The sequence below is a fragment of the Anser cygnoides genome, chromosome 3, assembly GCF_040182565.1.
Source record: "Anser cygnoides isolate HZ-2024a breed goose chromosome 3, Taihu_goose_T2T_genome, whole genome shotgun sequence".
Lineage (NCBI taxonomy): Eukaryota > Metazoa > Chordata > Aves > Anseriformes > Anatidae > Anser > Anser cygnoides.
This window is the reverse complement of record NC_089875.1, coordinates 23,981,624-24,008,953: the sequence shown is the minus strand read 5'-3', so window position 1 is coordinate 24,008,953 and position 27,330 is coordinate 23,981,624. Positions and strand designations below refer to the sequence as shown.

Sequence of the window (27,330 nt, the reverse complement as noted above, 5' to 3'; positions counted from 1 at the left end):
ATGCATCATAGTGTACACATTCCATTAGAACATATGATACAAAGTAAATTCCTACAGAGGAAGAAAACCCTAGTGTTTTTAGGATGTTCTTGACCCATGAGAACAATTTCGATTGCTCTAAAATATCAAGCTAGTTTTTGCCACTTTGTCAGGTAACAACACCTACCTGCTTTATCATTTTAACAGTCAGTGCAACCACTCAAACAAATGCAACTGATTAAGTTGCCAAAAACTTTCTGTAAGACTCCAAATTAATTTTTTTGCTATGACGTGCAGTTTTCCCCAACTTTGATCATGAACTTTCTATAGATATTCTTTAAACATGTAGTATTTATTGTCTTTGCATGTACTTAGCTTTACTTATTTACATCTGTAAAGGAAACAAAGGACAAGCCACAGCAGAGGGATACTGTTAAGATAGAACTCTTTTTTTGATGGACTACTGTTTTTCAAATTTGATTGAAAGCAAGAAAAAATCAAAGAATTTTCTTGTTCTTTCCCACATAAAATATCAATAAAAACCCATAAGGATTTAATTTTATCTCTAGATTATCAGGGAGAGATGATCTGAAACTAACTGCTATTTCATCCCATCAAAAAGCGTGAAATCCCAGTGTTGCATCTTTGCTTAACCTTATACTTAGCAATTATTTCTGCTAAGACTATTCTTATGCATAAAATTAAGCAAAATGGAAGACATTGCAGAAGAAACCAAAAATCAATAAGCTGTCAATTCACATTTTTATGGTTGAAGTATCAAACTTCGTAAAGGTTTTTGTCTCATCTTCTTGTATTCTTGCCTACCTCTTCAGTCCCAAATGAGGATACGTTCTATGTTTACAGGAAGTATGAGCAAATAACATTGCCCTTCTGAAAGGAAAACAACTATAAAGGAAGGTGTTACCAATAATAAAATCATTGTCCAAGTGATTCTTAAATTGGAGAATCTTAAACTGAATCATAGAATCATTTGGATTGGAAGGGACCTTAAAGATCATCTACTTCCAACTCGCCTGCCATGGACAGAGACACCTCCCACTAGATCAATTTGCTCAAAGCCCCATCCAACCTGGCCTTGAACACCTACAGGGATGGGGCTTCCGCAACTTCTCCAGGCAACCTATTCCAGTGCCTCACCACCCTCTGAGTGAAGAATTTCTTCCTAATATCTAATCTAAGTCTAACCTCTTTTAGTTTAAAGCCATTACTCCTTGTCCTATCACTACGCTCCCTGACAAAGAGTCCCTCTTCAGCTTTCTTGTAGGCCCCCTTTAAGTACTGGAAACTTGGGATTGCCCTGACACAGGTGCAGGACCTTCTGGAATTTCAGGATGTTCACACAGGCCCACCTCTCCAGCCTGTCTAGGTGCCCCTGGATGGCATCCCTTCCCTCCACCATGCTGACCGCACCACACAGCTTGGCGTCACCCACAAACTTGCTGAGGGTGCACTTGATCCCACTGTCCATGTCACTGACAAAGATGTTAAACAGCATTGGTCCATACTGACTCCTGAGGAACACCACTCGTCACTTGTCTCCACTTGGACATTGAGCTGTTGACCACAACTCTTTGAGTGCGACCATCCAGCCAATTCCTTACCCACCAAGTGGTCCATCCATCAGATCCACGTCTCTCCAACTTAGAGACAAGGATATCATGCAGGGAAATGTCAAATCCTTTGTACAAAATCCTGATAGATGATGTCAGTTGCTCTTCCCCCATCCACCAGTGCTGTAATCCCAGTGTAGAAGGCCAACAGACTTGTCCTCCTACGGTAGAATTACTGATTTAAATTTACCACAAAAGTGCATGCTCTGCTGGCCTAGAGCAAGCACACTGCGCAAAACCAGACTCCTTTAACAGCAGTGGCAAAACCGTACATAACTGAGATGGATTTTGCTCACTTTCTGCTTTGAAAACATTATTAAACTTTATTAACCTACTTTGCAAAAGTAAAAGGCAGTTTGGGCATCTCCCAATCACAAGTTTCCAGCTAATGGCAGCATACAACAGATCACTTTAGCGGGAAAATGCGCTTCTATCAAGTCAATGTATGGGGGAGGTCAATGCAATATTAACATCCTATCTGTACGTGCTTTAATTTGGAAGTTACTTCAATGAGTTAAATGTCCCAGTATGATTTATTCTATGCTAAAATTGAAATACATTTTTTTTTAACATAGAGATGACTTAAAATTGAAATGCTTCTACAAATATCTCCAAGGTTTGGGATTCTTGGCTATTTTTTTCCCTTTTTTTTTGCCTCTCCATAGGGACTGAATACATTGCAGGAGCCTGTGTTAACTGAAAACCTACATGTAAAGGTTCTACAGAACCTCATTTTTGCAATACTGACTTCTGATTCCTTCCCTCTTTCATCTTAAAGAACTGACTAAATATTATCAACTGCTAAGAAAGCTGGCTCTGTTCCTTAATAGAGTCTAGCTTGTTCACTTGAACAGGAAGTAAATCATCTTCTCTGTAGGAATATCTGACAGTCCATGAGGGACCTAAATAATATACACCCTAAAATATTTTTTTCTTATACTCTTCTTTCCCTCAAACTCTTCTCCAACGAGTACAGCCACTTTTAAAGAGTTCTCAGACTACCAAAAAGAAAATTGCCAAACATACTTAAAATGGATTGTCCCAATTCTAAATGGCACTGTTTATATACAATTTAAAGTATATTCTTCTTCAAAACGTTTACTTGAAGCTATATATACATAAATACATATTCCTTTAATTTCTGAAGCACTAAAGGCCCATATAGTACTGCTTGGCAAGTTAAACAAAAGTTCTGAACTATTCAAGACAATAAAAAAGCATAGTAAAATACCACCATGAATCATTATCTGAAAACAAGCCAGCAGCTAATTTGGTGCAGACTAATATTATTTCAAGATCCTTCACAAGTCTAAAACCATTAGTCTTTTTTCTTTTCTTTGAAATCACAGTGAAATTAATAGATATGTTCTGGGATTTAACTGATGACTAGAGTAGTTTTCAGCAGTTTAACTGGCAAAAATTTCCTTCCTAAGAAATATTCTATTTCAAAGCTGTTTGTATTACACTCCCAAGTTGAATAGAGCAATGCAAGGTCATGGTCACATCTTATATTTCTCTGACAGATGGGAAATTAATGTGATCCGACAAATCACAACATACATACACAAAAGGCTCCATCAGATGATACCAAAGACAATGAGAGAGATGTGCAAGAGCACCTATTTTTATAAAGATATTTCTCTATAAAGGCTGAAACCTGTGTTTTTATAGGCATTAATGACTGACATTAAGCATATATAAGTTTGACTCTGGAACAGGGAGACTTCAGACTGTTGTACACTGTGCTTCAACTGGTACATGCTTCAGTCTTCCTTCCCGGGCAGCTAGAAGAATTTGTGACTGCAAGTCATCAGAGGGTTCATTTTTGCTCTCAGAAGCTTGGAAGATATCCTTTGAACAAAGCTTTTTTTCAGGACATAACACACTCCCTTACAATTTCTTAAAAAAATATTAGACTGACCATAGGGGCAAATGCTACTTTTTACATATTTAATGCCTTGCAGCAAATGAAAATACAGTTAAGTAATTCTGTTCTAATTTTAGCAAAGTATTTCACTTTGAACGTTTTAGTGTTGTGATGGCATTCCAACATTTGTGAATTTAGTCACTTAGGTTGTAATTTTTAAATTATATAAAGCAAGTATATGTTCAACATAATTCTGAGATTGAAAATGATTTAATAAGTGATTGTCCTGCTCTACTCTGTGCTGGTGCAGCCTCACCTTGAGTGCTATGTGCAATTTTGGGCTCTACAATATAAGAAAGATATAAAACTGTCAGAGTGTCAGTTAAGTTCATCCACTTAACTGAATTAAATTTTTCTGGTCCAGTACATTCATCTATTTATGATTTTTAGAAAAAACTTATTTCCAAAGTAGAGGGTTCAGGCTTTCTGAAATATGGTCAGTCCTGATAATTTAGGATTTGTACCTGTAGCTCCCCCTACCTGCATTTATCTATTAGTGGTACAAGGCTTTAGGAGATTTGTTTATTCAACAAATATACTGGGCAGAAAACTCATACCAAAGTAACAAAATTAATGTGAAATGGCTCAGGTATATTCCCCTTCTTGCCACACCCTCCTCCCCCCACCCCACCCCCCGTGTGTTTTTTTGTCTGTTGTTTGTTGTTTTTACTGCTCAAGCACAACTGATTACTTAAAAGCATGTACATCAATTATTACTTCCTAGGAGATGAAGAACACATTGAAATATCATCAGAGAGGAAGGACAAGTGATTTTGGAATGAGCTACGGACAATTACGGAAGCTTACAAAAAGCTTTAAAAAAGTCCACTCCTCATGCAGCACATTTCCTCCCATTCAGGAAAACTGAAAACTTTCAAGAAACAGGAATACTCAGATATTTCAAATCCATTTCTTTAATGATGTGGAAAATGAGGTAACTGGCTATGTTTAGTTTAGACTTCTGCTCTTCATTGACTATTATCTTGTTTCACATTTGAACCTTATCGCAACCTAGTATTAAGTTAATGGTGCATGAGAAAAACTACACATGGGTAAAGCACTTCAATAAACTGCCACTGTTTTAGCTGTTCGGCTATATTTTTTCTAAATATAACATGTACATAAATGGTCAGTTTTAAAAGTTGTCTCAACACACAGACTAGTCCTTTTCAAGAGGAAACACAGCTGATGCTGTTTTTCCAGTCAATTTAATTCAAAAGAAAGGACCCATTTTTTTTTTGTATGTTTCTCTCACATTATCAGCTAATTATACCTTCTGAAGACTACAGTTCAAAGGCCCAGCAGCTTGCTAGTTAAGTACTAGCTACCCTATTGTTCAAAGAAAGGTGAGGGATGCAGGGCACGGGAAATTCATTTTTCAAGCACACAGAACCTGGAGTTGGTAAGTGGCAGGGACTAAAGGTCACAATACCACCCAGCTGGTACTCAGCTGCGCTCGGGGCATAGCACAAGCATTAGGCATCCTTTTTTGCTGTTGCTTTAATGCTTGATTCAAAGCAATACTTGGTAGACAATTACTAATGCTTAATTAATACTATTAAAAGCCTACAAGAATCCCTTAAACTGCCTAATGAATTAGATTTTAAGTGCACTTATTTTTTTTTTTTCCTACAGATATTATTAATTTGGTCTGCCAGCAGATTATAAACAACATTTTTTATTCTCTGCATGTTGTTCTTTGCTTTCAGCTCTGTGCAATACTAACAAAGTTATTTCATGTTATGTTTGCAGAGCTGACAATGAACAGTAATTATCATGGGAACAGTAAATGAATTAATAAAACCACCATAAACCTCTTAAGTTATTGGTGAACACGGTAACTTAAGGCTAAGGAAAATTGAATAAAACAAGTTGAAATGAGAAAGCACAGCTCAAACTGAAAGCAAAATCCAGATAAAGAAAATTTATTTGGTCACAGGGAGAGCTCTTCCTGCACGTTTGCACATCAGAGAACCTGCAGTTGGACTCAGATTCAGAAAGATGCACCAAACTGCTATACACTCCCTTTCCGTTCATCTACTATATTAAAATCCACGTACACCACTGGGCGGTTAATACTGAGACACAAAAGGGAGCACCTAATTTATGGTTCACATTTGCCTCCATCCTCTTCATTCTGGGAAACCATGGGATAAAGAATTCCTATTTTACCATGGAATAAAGGAGAATGAAGTCAGAATTAGATTGTTTCCACGCAACTTACTAACATGCAGGTATTCCCGATCTACAGCATGAACCACGATATTTGTAACATCGTGAACCCTGAATGAAACAACAGGAGCAGCTTCTGCCTTTCAGCTAAAGAAGGTTGATAAAATGGTTCAGAAACAACCTTCAAAAATCTGACCTAAAGGATTTTTTGTTTTAATACACATATTTAATCCTCCTATGGGAAGGAAGTTAAGCTTTTAATTAATCTATAACACAGTACATGCATATGTATTACACAGAAGACATTAATGCACATTTTGTATAAAAATGAAAACAAAAGAATCCTTTAATGTGTTGAATATAGTAGAAGCTAACAATTTATTATATACGCATGTATACGCATGATCAGCTCTGCAAGCCATGCAGAATGTACTAGATAGCAATTATCCTTTTCCTGGAATCAAGCAGGGAGCTGTTTCATAACAAAGTCTTGTTATTACGATTGGTATTTGGCAAACATTCCCTCGCTTTTTGAAAAAAAAAAAAAGTTTTTTTTCTTTCTGGTTCTAATATTTGTGCCAAGTAACTAGAAGCAAAACAAAAAAATAGGTAATTTTACCTTCACTTCACAGCCTTTTCATTTTCATAGCATCCCTTTTTAAATTATCAAAATAAAAGTACTGAAGTATAGCTGCAGTAATGTTTAAACAGTGTGTGGCACACAACCCTCTGAGATACAGCAGAACTCAGAATCCCAGAACCGTAACATAAATCTGCAATGTCAAAACAGTTCAAAAGAAGGCTTAAATCTAACTGAAAGGAAAATGCGCAAGAAATCTTAAGATACTAACACTTCACCATTTTCCTGACTCTGAAGTAACATGTTTTTGCCTTGCTTGGTCTCGCAAGTGAAAATTTTGAATCCAGCAATTCAAATGTGAATTGCAGCCTGGTTACTCGTGCTGCTCTGTTCACCTCTCAGGTTTTTGGGTACTCAAAGAATTTCAGTTTATGAAGACAGGAGATAACATGAGTAGCTCTACTTCTCTCAAATAAAGCATGTAACAGTTCTGAGTGCTGGGAAAAGCTTTGGAAGCTACAAGTTCCAGACTAGGCTGATGGAGGATGAGGAGCAATTCACAAATATCCCAGCTTTCAATTTTAGTGAAGCTAATGATTCTGTAAGGCTTTAAACCGATTTTATTTTCATGTTCTAGCTTGATATGACCATATGGTCATGGAGAGACCATTCCACGTGTCCTTTCATCCTGGTCTTTTTAAAAGAGATTATTCAGATGTTTCACAGAGCAGTTTTCGTTACTTATCTGCTTTATTCAAAAGCATTAACATTATAGTCCTGAAATGTAAATAATGGTAGATGATATAAAGCAGGTCTACTCTAAGAAAAGAGAACTTGTGTGAATTTATGGGTCCAATACTGCAGAACTGCAAGTAGTACGTGCCCTGGCAGATTGGAGCCATTTCCTTATCACCACTTCTTGCAGCTCCGTGACCTCTTCTCCCTTACCTTTTGTCTCTGAGTTCATAGATTGAAGTTTTCTAAATTGTATCACAAAAGACAGATTCCAAAAGAGTTATCATCAAGATTAGTAAGGATACGGGTACTTTTTAATTAGTGTTTTCCCACCAAAAAGTGCACATACAAATCTGAAAAGAAGCAATTTCATTGGGTACCAGACACAACAGCTACACACAGCATTGTTACCACATGCTTTCCACAAATCTGCGACAACTTACTGAAGCATTTCTGCACATTCTTCCTCTTCTGCCCCTATTTACATGTATACATTCATATATAAATAACAGATTTTGAAAAAGACCAGGAATGTTCAAGAGTTTTCTGGTTATACATTTCTTTTCTGCAGTGTTTAGATCTGCTGGAATATGGAATTGTTCATTATTTATTTTATCTTGCTTTCATCCCAATAAACATGCTACCGGGCTGCATGGTTTTACTCTTCCCTAGTGACTCCTAACTCGGTCCTTCCAGTTGTCAGGCATCAGTCTTCATGATTTTTCCACTTCTTCTGGGTAACAACAGATTAACAGCCTTGCTTGGATCCTCTTTCTTATTTCTACTGCCTACCCGGTTGCTGATAATTACAGAAGCAGATGGAAGCAAAGGAGGGGCAATAACCACCCACTTTCCAGGGCCACACATTTGTTGATACATAAGCACTTTCAGACATAAAGGATTACTTCAACATGAGCCTTTTAAAGGGACATGGTGGAAAAGTCTTCCAGTAGTACCTAAACAGAAGAACTAATCATACCATGTTCCAAACTGGTAAGTTGAGAAACCATTTGTTAGAAAGCAAACCGAGTCCCTTGGACCATTATATTCTGATATGAACAGACAGCTGGAATTTCACAGGGCGTGTTTGTGCTGTCAGGATATTCTGCCTACCAGAAAAGAGATATGAACATGTTTAAATGAATAACATCTTAAAAATGTACACAAAATAACACAAAACTTTGTTCAATATCTTTCAACCTCAGGAAAATATCTAAAAACCAGAATCATTATGACCAACAGTTACCTACTTTACCTGCTTTCATAACAGACAGAATTGTTTGCCACCATCACGTTGTATACCACCAACCACTACAAATGTTTTGTTTAATTTATGTTACAAGCCTTTTTTGCCAGTTTATCAGTTGCCTAGACATTCAAGTTACGGTGTATAGCTTACATTTCCACGTAATTTAGTTTACACTTCAAAACTGAACACTACCAAATTCCAGATCTAGTCACCTTTAAGAGGACAGGACAAGCGTGGCATTATTTCAATTTGTCTTCTTTATATACTACAATCCACAATGATATACCAGACCCACATTCCTTTAACATTAGGTCACTAGCAAATGTTAAGCCTTGGGCTTAAAAACCTGACAAAACCTGTCGTGCTGAAGTAATTGGTTACCTGCCCAGAGCTGTAAGCATTAGTGATATAGTTTGCAGAAAGCATTCACCCCCCTCTATCAAATCACACCCCCCAGACCTAAAACTTTAACAATACCTGAATGCATATTTTTAAATTATAAAGGACCAAAATGAAAGCTAGTTTGACTGCATTCTGAATTTAATTAATGTATCATATGAGAACCTGCATTTTAAATAACCATGTTAAAACATGCACGTATTATAAAACTGGATGATTTCCAATTAGCCTAGAAAAATTAGGAAAAATATCTAGCGAAGCAGCTGTTGTGCAGATTATAGGCTCAAAATGTAATAAAATCAGAGTGTAGAACAAATCATTTAAAAATATCTCATGTCCAGTGTTGATCTTCTCTTTAGCACTGCAAAGTAACAAGACTGCTGCTTCTTGAGCATACAGCCATTCCCCTGCAAGGTTGCATCCAGTTGCATCCCCCCCCCCCTTTTTTTTTTTTTAACATCTACCAACATCATCTTCATCGACGTTGGTCTTACAGTATGATAAACTGGATTCACAATGCAACAGGAGGCTATAGTATTTAGACACACCTTGTAGGCTGTTCAGAGAGAAAAACTGTTTGGTTCCATGCTGATGCATGCATTTTCCATCAGTGTAGATACTGCCAGTTCAAGGAGGTAAAATGTATATGAAAGTCCAGCTTTCCCAGCATGGCAAGAGACTTGAGTCCTATTTACCATGTTTAGAGCTAAAAACAGGTGACAGCAACTATAGGCTGGGTGGCTTTCAGAAGATTGATGAAAATATTTAATTTGCATATTGCAAGCATCTTCTTGCTGACAAGATTCAGTTCTAGAAGGAATTCCAGAAAAGAATCAAACTTTTGATAGGGATATGTAGAGTATGCCAGTGCAGATAGCTAATAACTACAGATGCTTTAAAGGCCAGATTCTATCTTTACTTTGACTGTTTGACTGCTAACATTAAGACGAACATTTATCAAATTATAAATAACTTATGTACATTTATGTACTAATGTATGTCACGGTAAGGTAGTCCAAGATTAAAAAAGCATCTTGGTTCAAGATCCTAATCAGAGTAGCTCAAACAAAAACAGCATTTCTGAAATACTATGGAAATCATTATTTTACCATATCTTATATAACTTTTCAGTGCTCTTATCTGGAGTAAAAACAGAAACCCAGATTATGCATCAAATTTGTTCCCTTCCTCAAGACCATGGAATACAGATGAAGTTTAACAGACCTGTTCCAGAATGAGAAAAACAGCAAAATTAGTGCTGCCATTTTGACACTGAAAAGTACAACTGACTGATTCAATAATAGTTCAACTTCCCTCCATACCTCTGCATACAGAATGATATGCAAGTTTTCAACTTTTCTTAACAGCTAAACACGTATGGAATGGGAAAAAAAAAAGTCTGATTGAAGCAGTTCCAACAATAAAGATTTTTTCCTTTTGTAAGAGGAATGACTGGCAGGGGAAAGCTGATTTACACTTTGTGTTATCCTTATTTTCATCTGCTTTTACCTTAAGGAAAAAAGCTTTATTCACTTTGACATTTTCCACATTGGATATCTGTCCCAGTCTGTCCCACTATTCTCAGAAGTTTAAAATTAGTTCATACATTTCGTTGAGACAAAATGCATATAACTGCCTGAGAATAACTTGTAGCTCCAAGTTTTAGAGCAAGGATGCAGATGTCGGACAACAGGGAGAAGGATAGCTTTTATTGCTCCAGTGAAAAACCATCCAATCTGGCTTAAGTGCAACTCAGAAAAAAATAACCTTGCATAAAAAACTTAGAGGTGTCTTACTGCAATGAGGAATTTGATTTTTACGAACTGCCTCTTGGGCTGACAGTGATCGCCCCCAGAACCAGCAGGCTGTTGCAGATTTTCCTTGTGATTGTTGCTCCTCGTAGCTAGGATTACTGCCACTAGATCTCCAAAACTAACAGATAAAGGGGCAAGTTTCTCTGAAGAGGAGGACAGAAAGGATTCAACATGTGGAACAATCCAAAGTTTCTCAGTCCTAGTGCAACTTTAAAGTTTAGCAGATAAGCTGAAAACACATGGAGGCAACTCACTGAGAAAGCTGATGTGACAAAGAAAAAAAACAGCCAATACATTTATGAATGGCGATGTTGAAAATAGTTTCCAAAGCACCTTTTGAACGAAATATGGGTTTTGTTTAGACAACGTAGATATGCCAGCTCTTTCAGTGCTGTCTTAGCTATCTCTGCATTAGTTCATTTCACATAATGTAGGTGTTTATTGTGTCTTGGAAAAGATTTAAGGGGCTTCCAAACAATCCCCAAGAATTAAAAACAGCCTTTTTTTCCCAGAAAGAACTAATTCATTTCAACAATATTCATGTAGCAAAACAAAACTAGTTTCCTGACTCGGATACTTCCGAAAAAAAATCATGCTGTTAACAAATTAAAGATTAGTTTGTAAAAACACTAGAGAAAGTTTTGTTCATCTTCCTTTTCCGATCTTCTGTTTTGTTTGTTTGTTTTTAAGAAAATGAAGTATTTATGGAAACAGCTACCCACCTAAAGAGCTACTAAAAAAAACAACAAAACTGCAATCTGCTTACCTTATCCTGGCTATGTGTTGTTGCACAGGCTGATGCTGAAAATGGTCAGGCCACTGATGGTGAAGGCAGAAGGATGGGGAGGGCTGAAGACAGCAGGCAGGCTGATATATGGGTGGGTGTTTTTGGCAAATAGATGCTGAGTACTCAGTATGTGGCTGCATGCAGCACGAAGTCATAGGAGATGATGCTGAGCTGCCAACCACCGAATGACATTCTTGCTTGTTATTATGGCTACTTAAAGAGTGATGGTATGGGCAGGGGTGGCAGCATTGCGACAACATCTGCTGAGTTCTTTGGTTGTCTAAAGGCAGAAAGGATGGTTTGATTGTACCGTTGAGTTGCAAGCAGCCGTTTGGATTTGCTTTTGTTCTTGGTGTTTCCTTGGAAGAGAGCTGTTGGACAGCAACGTCTCCATCATTAGCTGCAATGATGCCTGGGCCAGAAGCACTTGACAAGATGCTGCCATTGCTCAGAATCACAGACTCACTGACATCACTCATTGCCATGCTCCAAGTTCCTGATGGACAGGAGATGTTCCTGAAGGAACAAAAATAAAGAAAAGTTTACAGAGCTGCAGTGTTTTCAGACGCTCAGAAATAACTTTAGATTTAGATCAGTAACGCTCTTCTCATCTCTCATAACACAGGGCAATGGTCACATATTGCCAGGAAGGTTTTGAAGGACATTCTTGTTCAACAAAAAGTTACATTAAGTAATTAAAGCAAAACGCAAGTCAAATGACAGTCTCTGGGTCATAGCCAACAAGTAATGGCTGAGAAGCAGGGGAACAAGATCATTTTGTGTAAGACTAAGTAATGGCCACTATTTATGAAAGCAGACTTCCGTATAAACTGGCTAACGATCCACAACTTTGCACTGCAGTTTTGCCTGTGTGCTTTGAAAGCCAGCAGGAGAGAGGACCACACAGCATAAACTGTTTAATCACCACTAATGTGTGGCTTTGGTAGCTTTCCTTCTTATCCTCCCATTTCTACCGAAAACTGGGCACATTCATGTCTTTGAAGATATTCTTTGAAATATCCTTATTTAAATAAATCAAACATCTGTCAAAATTGCTGGGTGGTAGACCAGGTCTTTAGCAAAACTTCAAAATGAACTGTTATGAATAATAAAAAATATGTAATACGACAACTTGTTTTTCCTAAGCTTAAAAAATAAAAATCCTAGCATTCAGTTATGGCAGATTGAGAAGCTGATCCTTACAAGTGACATATTATACAAGCAATTAAGAAATGCACTGTGCTGAAAATAAAGGATATTAAAAATTTTGTTCTAAAGTTTTTTGTTTGTTTTCGAGGAAAACGTACGTGAAAACTATTAATTTTGGAGATGTAGACGAGGAGCTTGTCTCAAACTCAAAACTTACAATAGATAATTTCCCCATGCCAACTCTAGTTGTATTTTAATAAGATTTGGAAATAAGCTAGAGATGATTTTGATAAATAACATGAAAGGTCAAACATCACACTTATCTAGGGTAAGAATTTGTTTCCCAAGTTACATGGCTTTTTTGGAGGGGGAGGAAGGAGGAGTAAGGAGAAAGAAGAATGAAGGACAAACTAATTATACGCTATTTACACTAACGACCCAACATTTGCTTAAAAATTAGAATCAGTCCATTATAACTGCTTTGGCTAGTCACATTAACTTTGTAGTACTGAAATCAAACAGCAACATTCCAAGTTGAAATTGCAAGGCTTGCATTACAGCCACTGAACTTTGCGGAAAGACACCACACAAAGGTTAAGACAGATAAGCGAGAAAGTTTCTAACTCATTTTCTTCTCTGTTACCTTTGCCGAGTGCTCAGAGCTAAGCCTTCCCAGCCAGCTGAGCTATTTAATTGCCTGAATGCTAATTCTGAGCAGAAAGCGCTTTGCACAGAGGAATGCTGCCCCCAGCAGCCCCCCTGCGCAGGATCTCCCCGAGACATAACTAAATCCTTCACTTCTGAAACAAAAATTAATCCTGCGCTATTTGTTCTAGATCATGTGCGGAGTCAGATTCCCTGGGAAGTCACTTTCATTTAGATAAGCAGTCAGAGCAGGAGAATATGCTGCTAAACAAGGTGATTTTTCCAGAGTCCAATTCCACACATTCCTGCCCAATACCCCCTCCCGGGGCCAGGCAAGTCAAGCCCATTGAAGACTTTTCACAGAGCACAGAGAGTAAATTCAAGGGGCTGGCTAAAGTTCGGTTCAGCCTGAAGAGATGCATTAGTCATGTGAAATGTTGCTGTGTTTGAACAGCCAAGTTTTGTCGCAAACTGTAGGCAGCTTCAAAGGCTGCTGGAGTGGACGAAAGCAAGACAGAGGGACAGCGAGGCAGAGAAAGCTCCCATTGAGTCGGCTGGCAGCATTTTAGGAATTTCTGCCTGATTGTTTTCATTCGCTCGTGTAACAGATTCAATGCATGGCGGTGTTGTCGCATTTCTTTTTCTACGTTAGTTGGACTAAATATCATTGCTTGAGACTGCTGTAATCTCATGAAAGTTACAGCTCTGCAGACTATTATTGTAATTGAAAGTCAGGTATGGAGATCCTGCAGATACCGAGTCCTTCGAGATGAAAGACCGCATCCTTTTTGCTTTAAACCCAGGACATCTGTGCACGCAGCAATTGAGATAACACTGCATAATTTTTAGTGGCTGTTTCGAATTGCTTTATGAAGAAAAACAGGCATTTATGCATGAGGCGTGCCTGCAGCACAGAGATGCAAGCGTTACAACTCACACGTTTGGGAGCTGGTGCTCTCAGTGCAGAGACATTCGCAGTGTCTGTGCTTCTGCTGAACACCAACACAGGGATTATGACTTTTGTTTCAGACAGCACCACAGCCTGGATTTAACATGATGAAAGATAAAATGCCTTATTTTCAGTGGATGTAATATCTACCTGCATGCTTTTCAGTTTAAGCTCATTTTTCAGAAAATAGAACTACAGAAACTAGTGAATTCCAAGAGACGCCAGAGATCACCATCAGCAGTACAACGACACAAGCAATGTAATTCTGCCTTTGTTCCCCTGGTGAACAGATCATCCGTGAACTATTTCAAGCTATGAAAAACAAAATTAACAGGTTAAGCTGATTCTTCCTTCATAAGCATTGAGAAACACTTGAGCTCTACCCATTTTCATCGAGTCTGATCAAGACATGGAAGTTATCTGCTCACCCTGAATCTCTTTCCATGCTCTACTAAAGCCAGCAAAACCACTTTGCATGCTTAAGGCAGCCACATGATTAGGTGTCTTATTCCAACAGAGCTTAGAAGAATTGTTGCTCAAACTAATTCTCAAAAATTGGTTGAACTGCTTGTTTTCATTTGCTTTGGTAACTCTGTGTGCTTTGCTTTTTTTTAACAAAATGTAAGACGGTTGATGTCACTTGACAAGTCCAGTGTTATCTCAATTCGTCTTGCCCATTTGAAGGTACTATAAATTATGTCCTGTGATATTCCCTGTGTCACGCTTTATACAAGTCTGCAGCTCCACTGGCACCAAAATTTCACCAGCAGTTGTCATCTCTCTGCTGTGTTTTGTCTCAGCTACCACAACTGCAATGACTGGGAACTTACTGTGAAACGTAACGGCCCGAGGTTAACTCGGAACACCTCCTTTAGAGGATGCACAAACAGGGAAGTTAAATGCACCAAGTAAACGCATAATAAGATTTTATTAACATGCAGACTTGGGAAAACAAATAACCTCTGCATCCAGGAAGGAAAAAAAATGGAGTAAGAGTATTTTAAAACAGTCTCTGAGAATGAGGGTTGTGGATATAACACCGGTTTTAATATACACGGCCCTACTTATCAGAAGAATACATTCAATTAGAAAAAAATGTTAACCTTGATGTTTAATGTACTATACTTGGTTATCCACCCTTCTCTTCACCTCTCCAGCTGGACACGTTATTTTAAACACAAACGTGTATTTAGAAATTATACCAGCTGGACTGCTAGGGAAAGAAAAGCAGAATTACCCACTATTACTGGATGCTTGATAACAGTAACTGCTAAGAAAGCACTTCAGCCATAAGTTTGGAAGAGTGTCATATCTGGAAAGTACCACAGTCTGCAGAGGCAATGTTACGTAGTGACAGTTTTATGGAGTAATCCCTCTATTATTTGTAGAGCTAACAACGAACACAGCTTACCCAGCAGACATCTGCCATCTGCATTGCAAGCCCTTCAGGAAATAAAGTAATGCTGTACCACACTGAAACTATGTAGGATTTGGTGTTCCCTAACTAGCGTGTTCATTTGAGACTTGGATTAAGTTCACCTGTTCCTTTGGCTTCAACTGAAAGATTTTTCTTCACTTTAAAGCTTTTTTTTTTTTTTTTTTTTTTAAAAAAAAAAAGACTTAAAAAAACATTGGTTCAACAAATCCCATCTGGACTCATAACGCCTGCAATTGAGAATGACAGAAGTGCAAGTTCAAGAGGGAATGATGTAGTGGAAATTTAGTATAGCCTAGCATATTAGTATAGATAATTTATAGATTGTTAGAAGATGAAAAAAGTTCACTGTTGTATTCTTGGTATTTTTGACCACTTAAGATATGTACCCTAAAACTCCGCATCTTGCGCCAAAATAAAACCAAAGTGCTTTATAAGACTATTTTCTTTTCGTTTAAGGTAAGACACAACAGAAATCTCTTTTTAAAGTTATCAAAAGCCTTGCAGCTCTAACCAGCAGCATGCCACCCAGCCCACCGAACTGGTCCAGGTTTTCTGGCCCTTCCAGACCCGTCAGCTACAAAGCACAACGGTTCTGACGTGAGCTTATGTCTGAAGGGAAGCCCGGGGGGCAGGAGTCTTCTCATGTCAAAAGTTCATCTGAAGCAGTTTAACTCCACAAGTAGTGCGTTCTCAAAATAAGCAACGTTTTAACAATCCCATTGCTACCTATTAAGTCTCCTTCCAGACGAAATATTATAACGGGCTTACAGTCTCTTAAGCGGCTACACGTTTTTTCATGTGGCAAATGGGTTGTGCAGTCTCGGCGTAAACCCTCTCCAGACTCGGTTGCTGTGCCAGTCAGTGCACAGCCCCTCTAAGGAGGGTTTCCTCCTCCTTCACATCACCAGAATTCCTTGCAGCTTTGCTTTTTCTCAGCGTTCCCAGAAGTAACAGGTGGTGCCTGGTGTTTGATATTGGTTTTTATGGGAGACGTCTAGTTATCTATCACTGCAGTGTTCTTTAGCAAGACAAACAGCTTTTTAATGTTTTATGGTTGTTGATCTCCAGTTTGGCTCTCAGCTAGACATTTTTCAAATTCTCTAGCTCTTACTCCTATGCATTCATATGTGGTGCTTGGTTTCTCTCAATACCCTGCCTCTTGCTTTTCTATTTCAGCTGTTAACCACTGTGTCTTCCTGAAAAGCTGTCGCTACACAAAACACAGACACTTACTAGAACACATGTACTCTCCGTCCTTTCCACTTCGTTCTCACGAATTTAAAGTATATTTTATATATACACACATATGTAAGTATTTTTATCTTCTGGAACAATCTCTAAACCTCATCATGCAGGTTTATGCGATATACTTAGTAACAAAACTACTTCGAGGATCGATACAATGCACTTCCTATTTTTGAGAAATGCAACTACCGTCAGTTTATTTGCTGAGCAGTCTATAAATATAGATTTTTCTCAATGTCTCCCTGTTAAGCAGATTTTCAGCCACCTAAGCATTTTTGCCATGCAGTAGTAGTTAGAATATAGTCATGAAGCAGAAGAGATTTGCAGAATGGAAATTTCTCCTCCTCCATGTTCATTTTGACTAGGTTTTGAAACCCACTGATTCAAAAAAAAAAAAAAAAAAGTTAATTCTTCCATTCCTCCCAACAGCTTGACCTGCTAAGAAGCCGTCCTGTCTCGAACCTGAGACACCAAGATTTCATTTCCTGCATCGCAGGCTGGCTCAGGAATTGCAATTCCCGTGACAGGGAGTTTCCAGATGTCCCCATGCCAGCACCACAGCTCATGCTACAGATGGGCACTGGTGAATCAGTGTTGCCGTGCTGGCACGCAAAATGACCCCCCCACACCAGCTGTGGGGGAGGGAGCTGGAAAAGACTGCCGAGGGTGGGAAAGATTTTGCAAGAACTTCAGAAATACACTTTGCTTTTAAGCTGAAGTTACTTTTCCTGGCACAAACAGTAAAACAATATTTACAGAAATCATTTGCCAACCTTTGTGTAAAAAAAAAAATAATCAATTGCAGTGCTTCAACTACAAAGTCGTCCTAAAGTCAGAGTTCATCATGAAGATAATTCAGCTGTCGGTAGAAGTAACAACAAGAAGCCCTGAAAATTCTCTTCCACAAGTTTCGTACAACCTTTAAGTTTCATTTAAAAATTCTTAAACATATATGCACAGGGAAAATGGAAAAAAATGTATTAAAAAAATGAAAAAGAGAAAGCTCCACATACATAATCAGAGTTTTGGAAAGGGAAAGAGATACAGCTACAGACAGAAATGGTTGGAACAAAACACATTACTTAAGAAAAGAGCGCACAGCTCTGGAAAGCAGGTATACCTCAGCACAGTTTAAGAGCATGGAAATGTGTTACAAAACCCAAACATCGGTTACAACTGGTAGGCTCTCATCACACTAAATCTTATTTACTCAATATACTGACTCGCCATTACCACGTGAAAGATACTTAAGTTTCTGTAGCTGCAAATATTCTGAACCAAAACAGCTCTAATCCGGTTTACACAGAGAGGGGAGAAATATATGTCTTTCTGTATGTAAAAGGTATTAGTTGTATTGAAAACCTTTATTTTTAGTTCCTCTTGCTATGGGATTACCAATTAGAGTACTATAGCTGTAAGCGGAGACAGAAAGAAATGCTCTTCAGGCATAGCTGGAGCTGTATTCTGTCATCGTCCTGACCGCGCTATGACGTTATGTAATCGGTTAAGAAAACTCCTGACTATCTATTTAGAAACAGGTCTTTTGTTCTCCTATTTGAAAGCTAGGCTGGAAAATCTGCTAGGGCTCTGTTGCTAATAACAGCATTTCCCCTCACCTTCTGACGGGAGCACCGAGGAGCTCACAACCGCCGCGTACTAAACCAGCAAAGCGCTCGGCAAGAGAGCCGAGGCCCACCAAGTAGGCAGGCGGGCCGCCGGCACACCTGGCCGATAAACGCAGGGCCACGGGAAGCACAGCTCGGCAGCCTCACGCACCCAGCCCAGCAGCGGTTTTCTTCGAAAGCTACGCGTGCTAGCACGGTTCTGCGCCGCTCCCGTTCCACGCGCGCCTTGCTTTTACTTCAGCGCCCGCTCGCCGAGCTGCGCTGAGGGCACCGCCGGGCCAACAGCGTGTGCCCCGACAGCGCCTGGCACGGGGGGGCTGTTTCCATGCCGAGGCGTTCCTGCCCGGCTGCAGCCTTCCGCGAGCGAAGGGGGCTACTCGCACGAGAAAGCGGCGCCTCGGCGCGCACAATGGTGAGCTCGACCCGCGCCCTCACGCCTTCCCCCGGAGCGAGCTCCGCCGCCCGCAGCCCGAGACGCGGCGCGGCCGAGCCCGCCCGGCCCCCCCACGCCCACGCTTACCGCAGGGGAGGCTGAGGCGGCCGAGCGGCGAGCGGAGCGCGGCCCGGGGCGGGCAGCGAGCTGCCGGCGGCCGCCGCGGCGCTGGGGGGCCGGGCCGGGGCGGAGCCGAAGCCGGGGCCGGGGCCGGGCCGGGCCCCCCGCGGGGCGAGGCCTCCCCTTCTCCGCCAGGCCGAGGCGGGAGCCGCCGGCGCCCCCCTGCCCGCCCCGTGAGGCGGCGTTGGGCACGGCCGGCCCTGCCGAGAGCCGCGGCCTCCCCGCCTCCGCCCTTCCCGGCCGTGTCCGGAGCCGGGCCCCGAGCAGGCAGGAGGGAGCGGAGGGAAGCGGGACGCCGAGCTGCGCCCGCTGTAACTTGATTAAAGCGCTTTCTGAGCTTACCTCGGCCCTCCCCCTCCTCCTCAGATACGGTTCTTGATGACTTCATAAATAAAAACTGCAGAATTATTACAGATGCTAAAAGGGTGAAGTGTTCGTGAGCAGAGGATGCAGCCTGTTGGCTTGCAGATCACAACGAAAACACCGCCACAACTAACCAGAGGTCACCAAGCCTGGGGAGCTCCAACCTCCCAGTTCCAGGCCCACAAGTACGAAGCAGCGTGTGGCATTTGGAAAGAGCTCAGTGTGTGTTACAGTGTGGAATACAGTGCTCATTGAATGCGCAGAGCTGTATTACGAGGAGCTTTTAAAAACAGTACTACGGGAAATGCCAGGGGCAGGTTTGAACCTGCTCTACCGGGGTATGTTTCTATTAGCTACAAAACCTCACAAGCCTCAGATTTTGCCAGGCAACTCCCATTTTTTCCTCAGCTCTGAGTATCTCTGAAGCAAACCTTAGAACTGGCATCCTCCTGATACAAATCGTATAATCTAGTCCCCCACCCCTCTGAAGCACATCCCAATCCACTCAAGGCTGGCTTTGTTGAAGCGCCCTCTTTTCCCTCCACTTAAATATAGAAGCCCTGATTTCAGGGTCAGGTTGAGCTGGTAGAGCAAAGAATACAGTTGTAGTAAAAGCAATTTCACATTCACAAGCATCTTTAACCTTTGTAAAGCATGCAAACTCTAAAGCAAAAAAAAAAAACTTACTGAAAGAAACATTGGCACTCAGTTTCCCTCACAGTGACCTCAGGAGCTCTGGTCCAATTCTGACACAAGACGGGTCCCTCCTGCTCATTAGATCCAGTCTTAAACAGGTGGTGAAAGACTGCTCTGCTTCCCCCGGTTTTTTTTTTCCCTTAAAAAATTTGCCTTCAGTGTTGCTTGCCTTTCTCACCTTCAAAAATAATTTTACTGGCATCAGCTGACCTTTCTCCACCCCCCACACCCCATTGGGATTGTATACAGAACATTTTTACTGACATTAATGGATTCTCCAATAGAAAACTTACTTTCCACCAATGTAGAGCCACTCAATGCTAATGATCCAGGACTGTTTGTACAAGGAATTCATATTTATTGAATAAAATACCAATACTGAAAGACATATAGCTTTAAATCAGAGAACAAACTGGAAGTAGGACTGCAGTATGGTATTTGCTTTCTGAATATCTGAAATACATAATAAATGCTTAGAAGTATCACAAGAATAATCTACTGGACAAAGCTACTTTTCCAAAGTCACAAACTTCTACAGTTTTTTCAAATCTATATTAATGAAGTTCTTAATTATGCAAATATTGCTGTATCAGTTCACTGCTGATACTGTATCATGCATAATTGCTAACTACCTCTAAGAAGTTACAAAAGGCTCATTAACATTTTCTCCCTGCTTCAATATCTGGGAGGAAGAGTACTGCAAAAATCCAAAGGATCACAATCTATTAAAGTTCTAAATATTTTATGTACTACACAAAATAGCATTAGTATATCTTGGCTCATCAGCTTACTGCAAGCACTTTGTTCCCCGGGATGATAGTAAAGTGAAAATATAATGTATGTTCATAGGTTACGCTTAATAAAATGTTTCCTGTACAAATTGGATTTGAATACTTTATCATATATTTGAGTTACAGAGCTAGTCAATTATTGGCTTTACAGCATCTGAAAAGCAAACTCAACACTGTGAGTGGTTACAAGAAGAAATCTTTTCCCCATATACTACACTGTGCCCCCAGAACCTTGTTTAACGCCCACCGGCACACTCCCAATTTTTGGCATCATCATACACCCTTCATCATCCACTTCTGTGCTACATTCAGCTTTAATATTGCTGCGTATCCCTCTGCATCTCCAGTGACATCAAGTGCTTACTTCATTTGCCAATGAATGATCTGGAAATAAAACCAAGCTCTGCACCATGTGGAACACAGGCAGAGGAAAAAAAACAGGGGAGGTGGAAAGGATGGAAGAACTTAGAATGATTAAAGACAGATCAAGGATGTCAGACTTGATCTGCGGAGGCCTAGAGAAGATAAATGAGTAACACTATGCCATCCACCATCTGGAAATGCATAGATGCATAGAATCTACAGAATGTCTGCAATACTAATTCGGTCTTGCTTTAAGTCAACATAATGCTCCTCAACCCACCAGCAAGTTCTTACCTATCTAGGTACCTGTCAAGCCATTTTACAAGCAACAACTATCAAATACAATGAATTCTCAACTCCTTATCATGCACAAGTAAGGAAATGAACAAAATAAAGTTTGACTGAATTAATCTTCAAGATGATATGTCTTATAATTATATAATCTTATAACCGTATCATTCCAATCTCTTATCAATCTAATCATCTCTTATAATTTGCCATAAGGATCAGTTAAAAAAATATGGTTTTAAAGTAACATTTTTCATTGTATGCTTAACTTCAGTATAAAATCAAATACTAGTGAAATAGTAATATAGATCCCAGAATTCTATGTACATCCTTCAAAAATTAAAATACTGTTATGAGGATAACCTTATTAGTTTCAACTGAATTATAGTTTGTATAATATATGAAAAGATAAGCCTAAAGTGAATTCTACCTTAGACGTGTATTTACAAAGCACGACTGAGACTGTGTTGCAGGGTATGAAGTCTGATCGCTCTTCTATTCAAACAAGCTGCAAAGAGCTGGCAGTCTTGATCACAATTCTTTCCTGAAGACATCAGGCAGGGCCAACAGGCACCATCCCCTTCTGCTAGCTTGGGCTGCCCACAAGCAAGAGCTGCTACTGAGCTACCGCTTTTCCAACACTGAAGCCTCAGCTATTCTCTGCACCTTCTCTTGGCAGGATACCTTCACATGCCTCTGAGCTTAACGTGACATCAATCACAGATGCGTATTGTCACAGCAGTCTCTTTTAGAGAGAGATTCAGAAGAGGCTGAAGGACTTTGACAATATCAAACTTCAAGAGGAGAGCCGGTGGCTTTTTCTGGGTGCTCTGGGGACAAATTGATGCTGGATTATGCAAGTGCTCAGGGAAAAATCTCAGAGGCTTTTGAAATCCTTGAAGGCCAGACAGGGCACCACAGGTGCTGCAGAAATTCTGCTGAATTGCTAATAAATTGGAGAGAATAATGGAATAGAAGAGCTAATTAGAGGTTAAAATGACAGCACTAGTTCTGTATGTGGCACATGTACTCCACAAGCATTTTATTACAGCTACAATGATTTTTTATTGCAATTCTTATCCATTTACAGAATTTCCTGACTAGTGATTTTTCTTGGACAAAGCATTCGCTATTGCACCTCAGCTGCTACAGTCTGGCACTGCAGTCAGCAGTTTACCAAACAGCATTTAAAATAATCAACACCATCAGGAAATACATTATGGAACCAACCCTATACTTTTCATAGCAAAACCCTATTCTTTTCATACTAAGGTCTATTTTTGTACAACATTTGAGTTAATATTGAAATGGAAGCAGCTACTTTAATTATTCAGAGGCACATACTGGGACTTCCAGATTACAGGACTACATGGAGGCCATGCCAGGGAGCACAGTACTGAGAAGGTTAATCAGCCTAAGCCAGCTTGACCCATCAGAAATTAATAGATCAGCTCTGGCCCCATCATACCATACAATTTTGCAGAGATATCTGAGTGCCTACACAGTGCTCCCAAATGCTCTTAAGTCAAGCAATGTGGCAAAGAAACTGACATGTAGGGTTGCAGTCTCAGACAAGTGTGATTGCTTCTAGACCTAAACTGAGCCTAAAAATGAAATAGCTGTGTTCAGACAGTATTCCTGTGATGGAAACTCAAAACTGGCACGGTGAGTTTGCGCTGTCTGTTCACAGTCTGTGCGACCCATCCAATATTTTAAAGAGAAAAAGCAGACAAGTGAAAAAAAGTACATAAATCTGTGAGTTTCTTTCTCTGAGATACAGGATGAAGAATAGAAGGGGATACAATTTAAAGTACTAAATATAGGAGCTCACTTCCTCTTACACTGGCATTGTTCTATACATTTTATTTGTCCTCAGGGAGTAGAGGAGATAAGCTTTGATATAAATATAGGTTGCAATATAAGCAAAGTGGATTCAGTATCATCATATCCCTATAGCTGAAGCTTTAAGTACTGAGCGTTCCCTTCTGACTGGTAATTCCACAAGGATGAAATACTGTCTGATCAATGGATGATGTGAAGTAAATTGTCTGTCCTTCTCCAGTTTCCACTCATCCTGAGTTCATCACACTCTTTCATAATTGATATGCTTAAGAAAGGCTGAGGAGGAAGCAAGTGTAGACAGTGAAAAGCTTTAAACCCAAAGGGGACAACGGGAGATGTCAGATGCTATTGCTGGGGTGTGGGGGATGGTCCTTGAGTGTTTTTAAGCTTTCAAGATAAACAAAGAACTTCTGACTTGTAACTGTGTGTGTGTTCGTTCTTGGATGTTTTTATGCTTTCAAGATAAAAAAACTTCTGACTTGTAATTGGGAGATTTAAACTCTACAGATTACATCTATGAGAGATACCAACACATTCTTTCAATATTCTGGAAACTGGATGCTTCGGGTCACATCATCTCAAATAACACTGAAAGTCAAAGGACAGAAGCAAATTTCTGGGGACAAAGAGTGACTTTCATTGTCCATAAAGTGCCTAGGACAATATCATCTCAGTCCCTGATGTAATTAAAAAGTCAGTCCAATATGATATTGTAAACAAAGTGGGATTCTAAACTATTATTATTGATTTTTTTTAAATGCTCTTAAAGTAGGATGGTGACATTTTCCAGGCTTCCCCCCCACTAAAAATGACTCACTAGCAGTATTTCTTAAAACTCAGTATCTCAATGAAAAAAATTATTCACGTCATGTTACAGTTGAATTTTGAGATGTAAAACTGTCTAGTTCCATCTACTTACATACTAGAAATACTAACATGAATTAAATGATTTTTCAGTGAAGATCTAATAGAGGTAAGTTTTACTTTGCATGTTTCCAAATCACAACACTCGCTCTGAATTGAAATATATATCTGAGGCTCCAAAATAACTGAAGTCCCATATCACACAAAAATCTTGAAAAGCCAGTAAGTTTAAGTCCCTACATTGAACATTTAAGCAATTTATTTACACCACTAAAATAAGAGTTGTGTATTAACCATGAAAAACAGATTTAATACTCTGCAAAATCCTTTAATGTGGAAAGTTCACAAGCTAATTGTACTAGCATCTGAAAGTTTCCAGATACTAATATGAAGACATCTTGTTCAAGAAGCACAACCACATCTGGACGCAGAACTGAAGAGGCATATTTTCTGATTTATCTAAAACTTACAATGTTTCCGAGAAATTTTTAATAGCTTGTCTTCAGTGGTACAGTTTTATCCCATAAAGAGAGCTCTAATAAGTTACACTAAAATGCAGCTGCATAAACATGTTTACACAGTTACATTTTCTCATTCACATTCCTTTCTCACAGGTGTACCTTTTCCACTACGAACTGCACTGAAGTGTACCTTACGTAAGTGCACACATGTAGAATGTCACTTGTAAAATAGGCCAGACTGACCACGGAGGGAAAAACTAACAGAATACTTTATCTGAACATAAAATATACACACGACATAAAAAAGTAGTACTAATTCTATCACTCTTACAACACCGGTATTTAAATTACAAGCACCATCCTGGCATTACAGTGAAAGTCACTATTGCAATATAAATTTTCCCAAGTGACAGGAGAAATGCACTTTGCCAATGTTGTTACAGTAATTACTACATTAACTTGTCTATAATCAAACAAATAATGAAGCACTGCATTTTTCCCATCATTTCGAAGAATCCATACAGCTGTAGGCCATAAAATGTTTCTCCAGTTAAAATAGAAATAGCAGTAGTTACAACAGAAAGGTTGCTTTTTCAGATTTATGTTCTTAGTTCAGGGAACAGCAAGGTATTGAAAATGAAAGGATTTTTTCTGAAAAAGCTATCAATTGCTTTTAACATAGGGACCATAGTTTTGCACTTGTCTCACGGAAACTAAAAGCGTAACATTAGTATTTATTGCAACTGCAGAAGTATTGCTAATTCATAAACACCGAGATATCAGAAAGTTACTCAGCCAACGAAAATAGAAAGGTACTTATTTAAGAGCAAATTCAGTTACTGCAGTTCTGAAATATTCCTCCTACTTATTGAAATTTCAACCTAGTGCGCTATTCCTTTGCTTAGTAAGAGGAGAGAAACATCTACAAACATGTATCTACAAACATATTTTTTTCAAAGGATTTTCAAAAGAAATTGCCTAAACCTTCAAACAACATAAAAAAGCTCCCTCTCCTTTTGTACACAACCTCTATCACACCTTCACCTTTCCTCATTAGTAAAGTGAAATAAGCACTGAAGTTTTTTTCCTTCACAAAAAAAGATCCAAGTGTTTTGAGTAAGTGAATATTGCTGGAGCCCACAGAGAAGTTTTTATTTGATGTGAGCTTTTCTGACACACTAATGAAGGCCTGACAGACAAGGCAAGAGAAAATGTTATTTGAGCACAAACTCAATGTTTGCTCACTAGACCGCTTGCCTTTCAGAAGGTTACCCAAACACAGCTCATGCAATGTGAAGTCAATCTTTTCTTGCTGTCTTTTGGCAAACAGATGTGAGCCTGGGAATTTCTCATACATTCAGATAAATCGAGAACCAGACCTTTCACAGCATCAGCCGTCATACCTTTAGAAGATGTCAGATTTCTCTGGGGCTCTCTGATTTCACACTGTTTAGACTAAACTCCAATTACTGCCTATCGTACACAAGTCACATCAGTTCCAAAGCTGCTCACTAAAGTTTGAGACATGTTTGAGACATTTCTAATCTGCTTTTCTAAGTTGGAAACCTTGAGACAAGTCTAAACTATGAAACATCCACGTAACTTTTTTCTACATGCTTTTTCTAATGCTGTCTATTCCTCTTAATATTACAACGAAGGATGTTGGAATGTATCTTAAAAACCTGATCTGGTGTTTTCTGTAGCATACACAGATTCCCTGGAGCCACACAGTCCTGAGCTACATTCTTGTCAGTACAGAACTGCAATTGTACACCCTCCAGATCAATTCTCTACTCAAAAAAAACACTTTGGAAAAGCACAGGGTGTACAAAAATTGCATTCCAATTGTATTACAAACCAAGAAATCTTATTTCTCCATATGATGCCATTTGACAAACTCCATTTTTATATTGAAGATGTCCGGTTTTGACCAGGTATCTACGATGATGTACTTGCAGACTTTTCAAACCCTCTTGAGATTTACATTCAAGTGAATATGGTTAGATAGCTATTTAGAGATTGAATTCAAGATCAAGCTACAATTTGATTGCTTCTACTACAGCATCTATGATGTATGTCACCAATTCAGTCACAATATATTGCTTTTTCCTGTTACTACAGACTACCAATTTAAAATGCATTATACATGCTCTGTTTCCAGGAGATCTGTCAAAACAGTATTTGGCTCTACTGCTTAGACAAAGTTGTTGTATCAGATTAACTCTCTTCACACAAAAATTAAGGAATCAGAAGAGGATTAGTTGCTGAAATATATTTACGAGCATTGTTTCTTTCCATAGCTAGGGTTTGAGGAACATGAAATACTCCAGGACTCTGAAGCAATAGGGCTGAGCCTGGTCTTCTGCACAGGAAACGGGGGTATGGGAACTAAGAGACGACTAATAACTTTTGGTCATTACAGAGTAAAACTGTGGACAGCTTTTTATACTCTGGCAAGCCAGAATGGTTGGGTATGTGCCAGCTGGGTATACGCCACAGCTGTACAAAGTCACCACCAGTAACCCACCTCCAAATCCAGACAGACAGGCATACAGCAGCTGCTGAGGACTGCTGGCAGCCTTGTGGTGCAGCAACAGCTGCAAAGCAGTTCAGCAGCTAGGAGAGGTTTGGTCCCTCTGCAACTCCCTTTCAGCTCACTTAATTGGACTGCGTACCAGTTCCAGTGCATGGGCACTGCTCATTTTAATAAAGCTAACAAATCTGTTTATTACTCAGCCATTGAACCTATATAGCGGTGTTTAAGTATTAAAACTTTTTTTTTTTT

At 39.4% G+C, this 27,330-nt stretch overlaps 1 protein-coding gene across 5 annotated transcripts in view; it reads right to left on the bottom strand.

Annotated features, from left to right (window-relative positions):
* DISP1 (dispatched RND transporter family member 1) overlaps nucleotides 1-27,330 on the bottom strand; it is an 89,237-nt gene that overhangs the window by 22,709 nt on the left and 39,198 nt on the right. For 2 of the 5 annotated variants that reach the window (XM_066993688.1, XM_048057583.2), the window contains exon 3: nucleotides 11,253-11,789. In XM_066993688.1, coding sequence (XP_066849789.1) covers nucleotides 11,253-11,758 — 506 coding nt within the window. In that variant the 5' untranslated portion in view covers nucleotides 11,759-11,789. Of the gene's footprint in view, nucleotides 1-11,252; nucleotides 11,790-14,166; nucleotides 14,314-18,315; nucleotides 18,757-18,844; nucleotides 18,971-27,330 lie in introns of those variants that run through there. The other 3 variants (XM_048057591.2, XM_013173970.3, XM_048057592.2) reach the window with 3 other exon arrangements.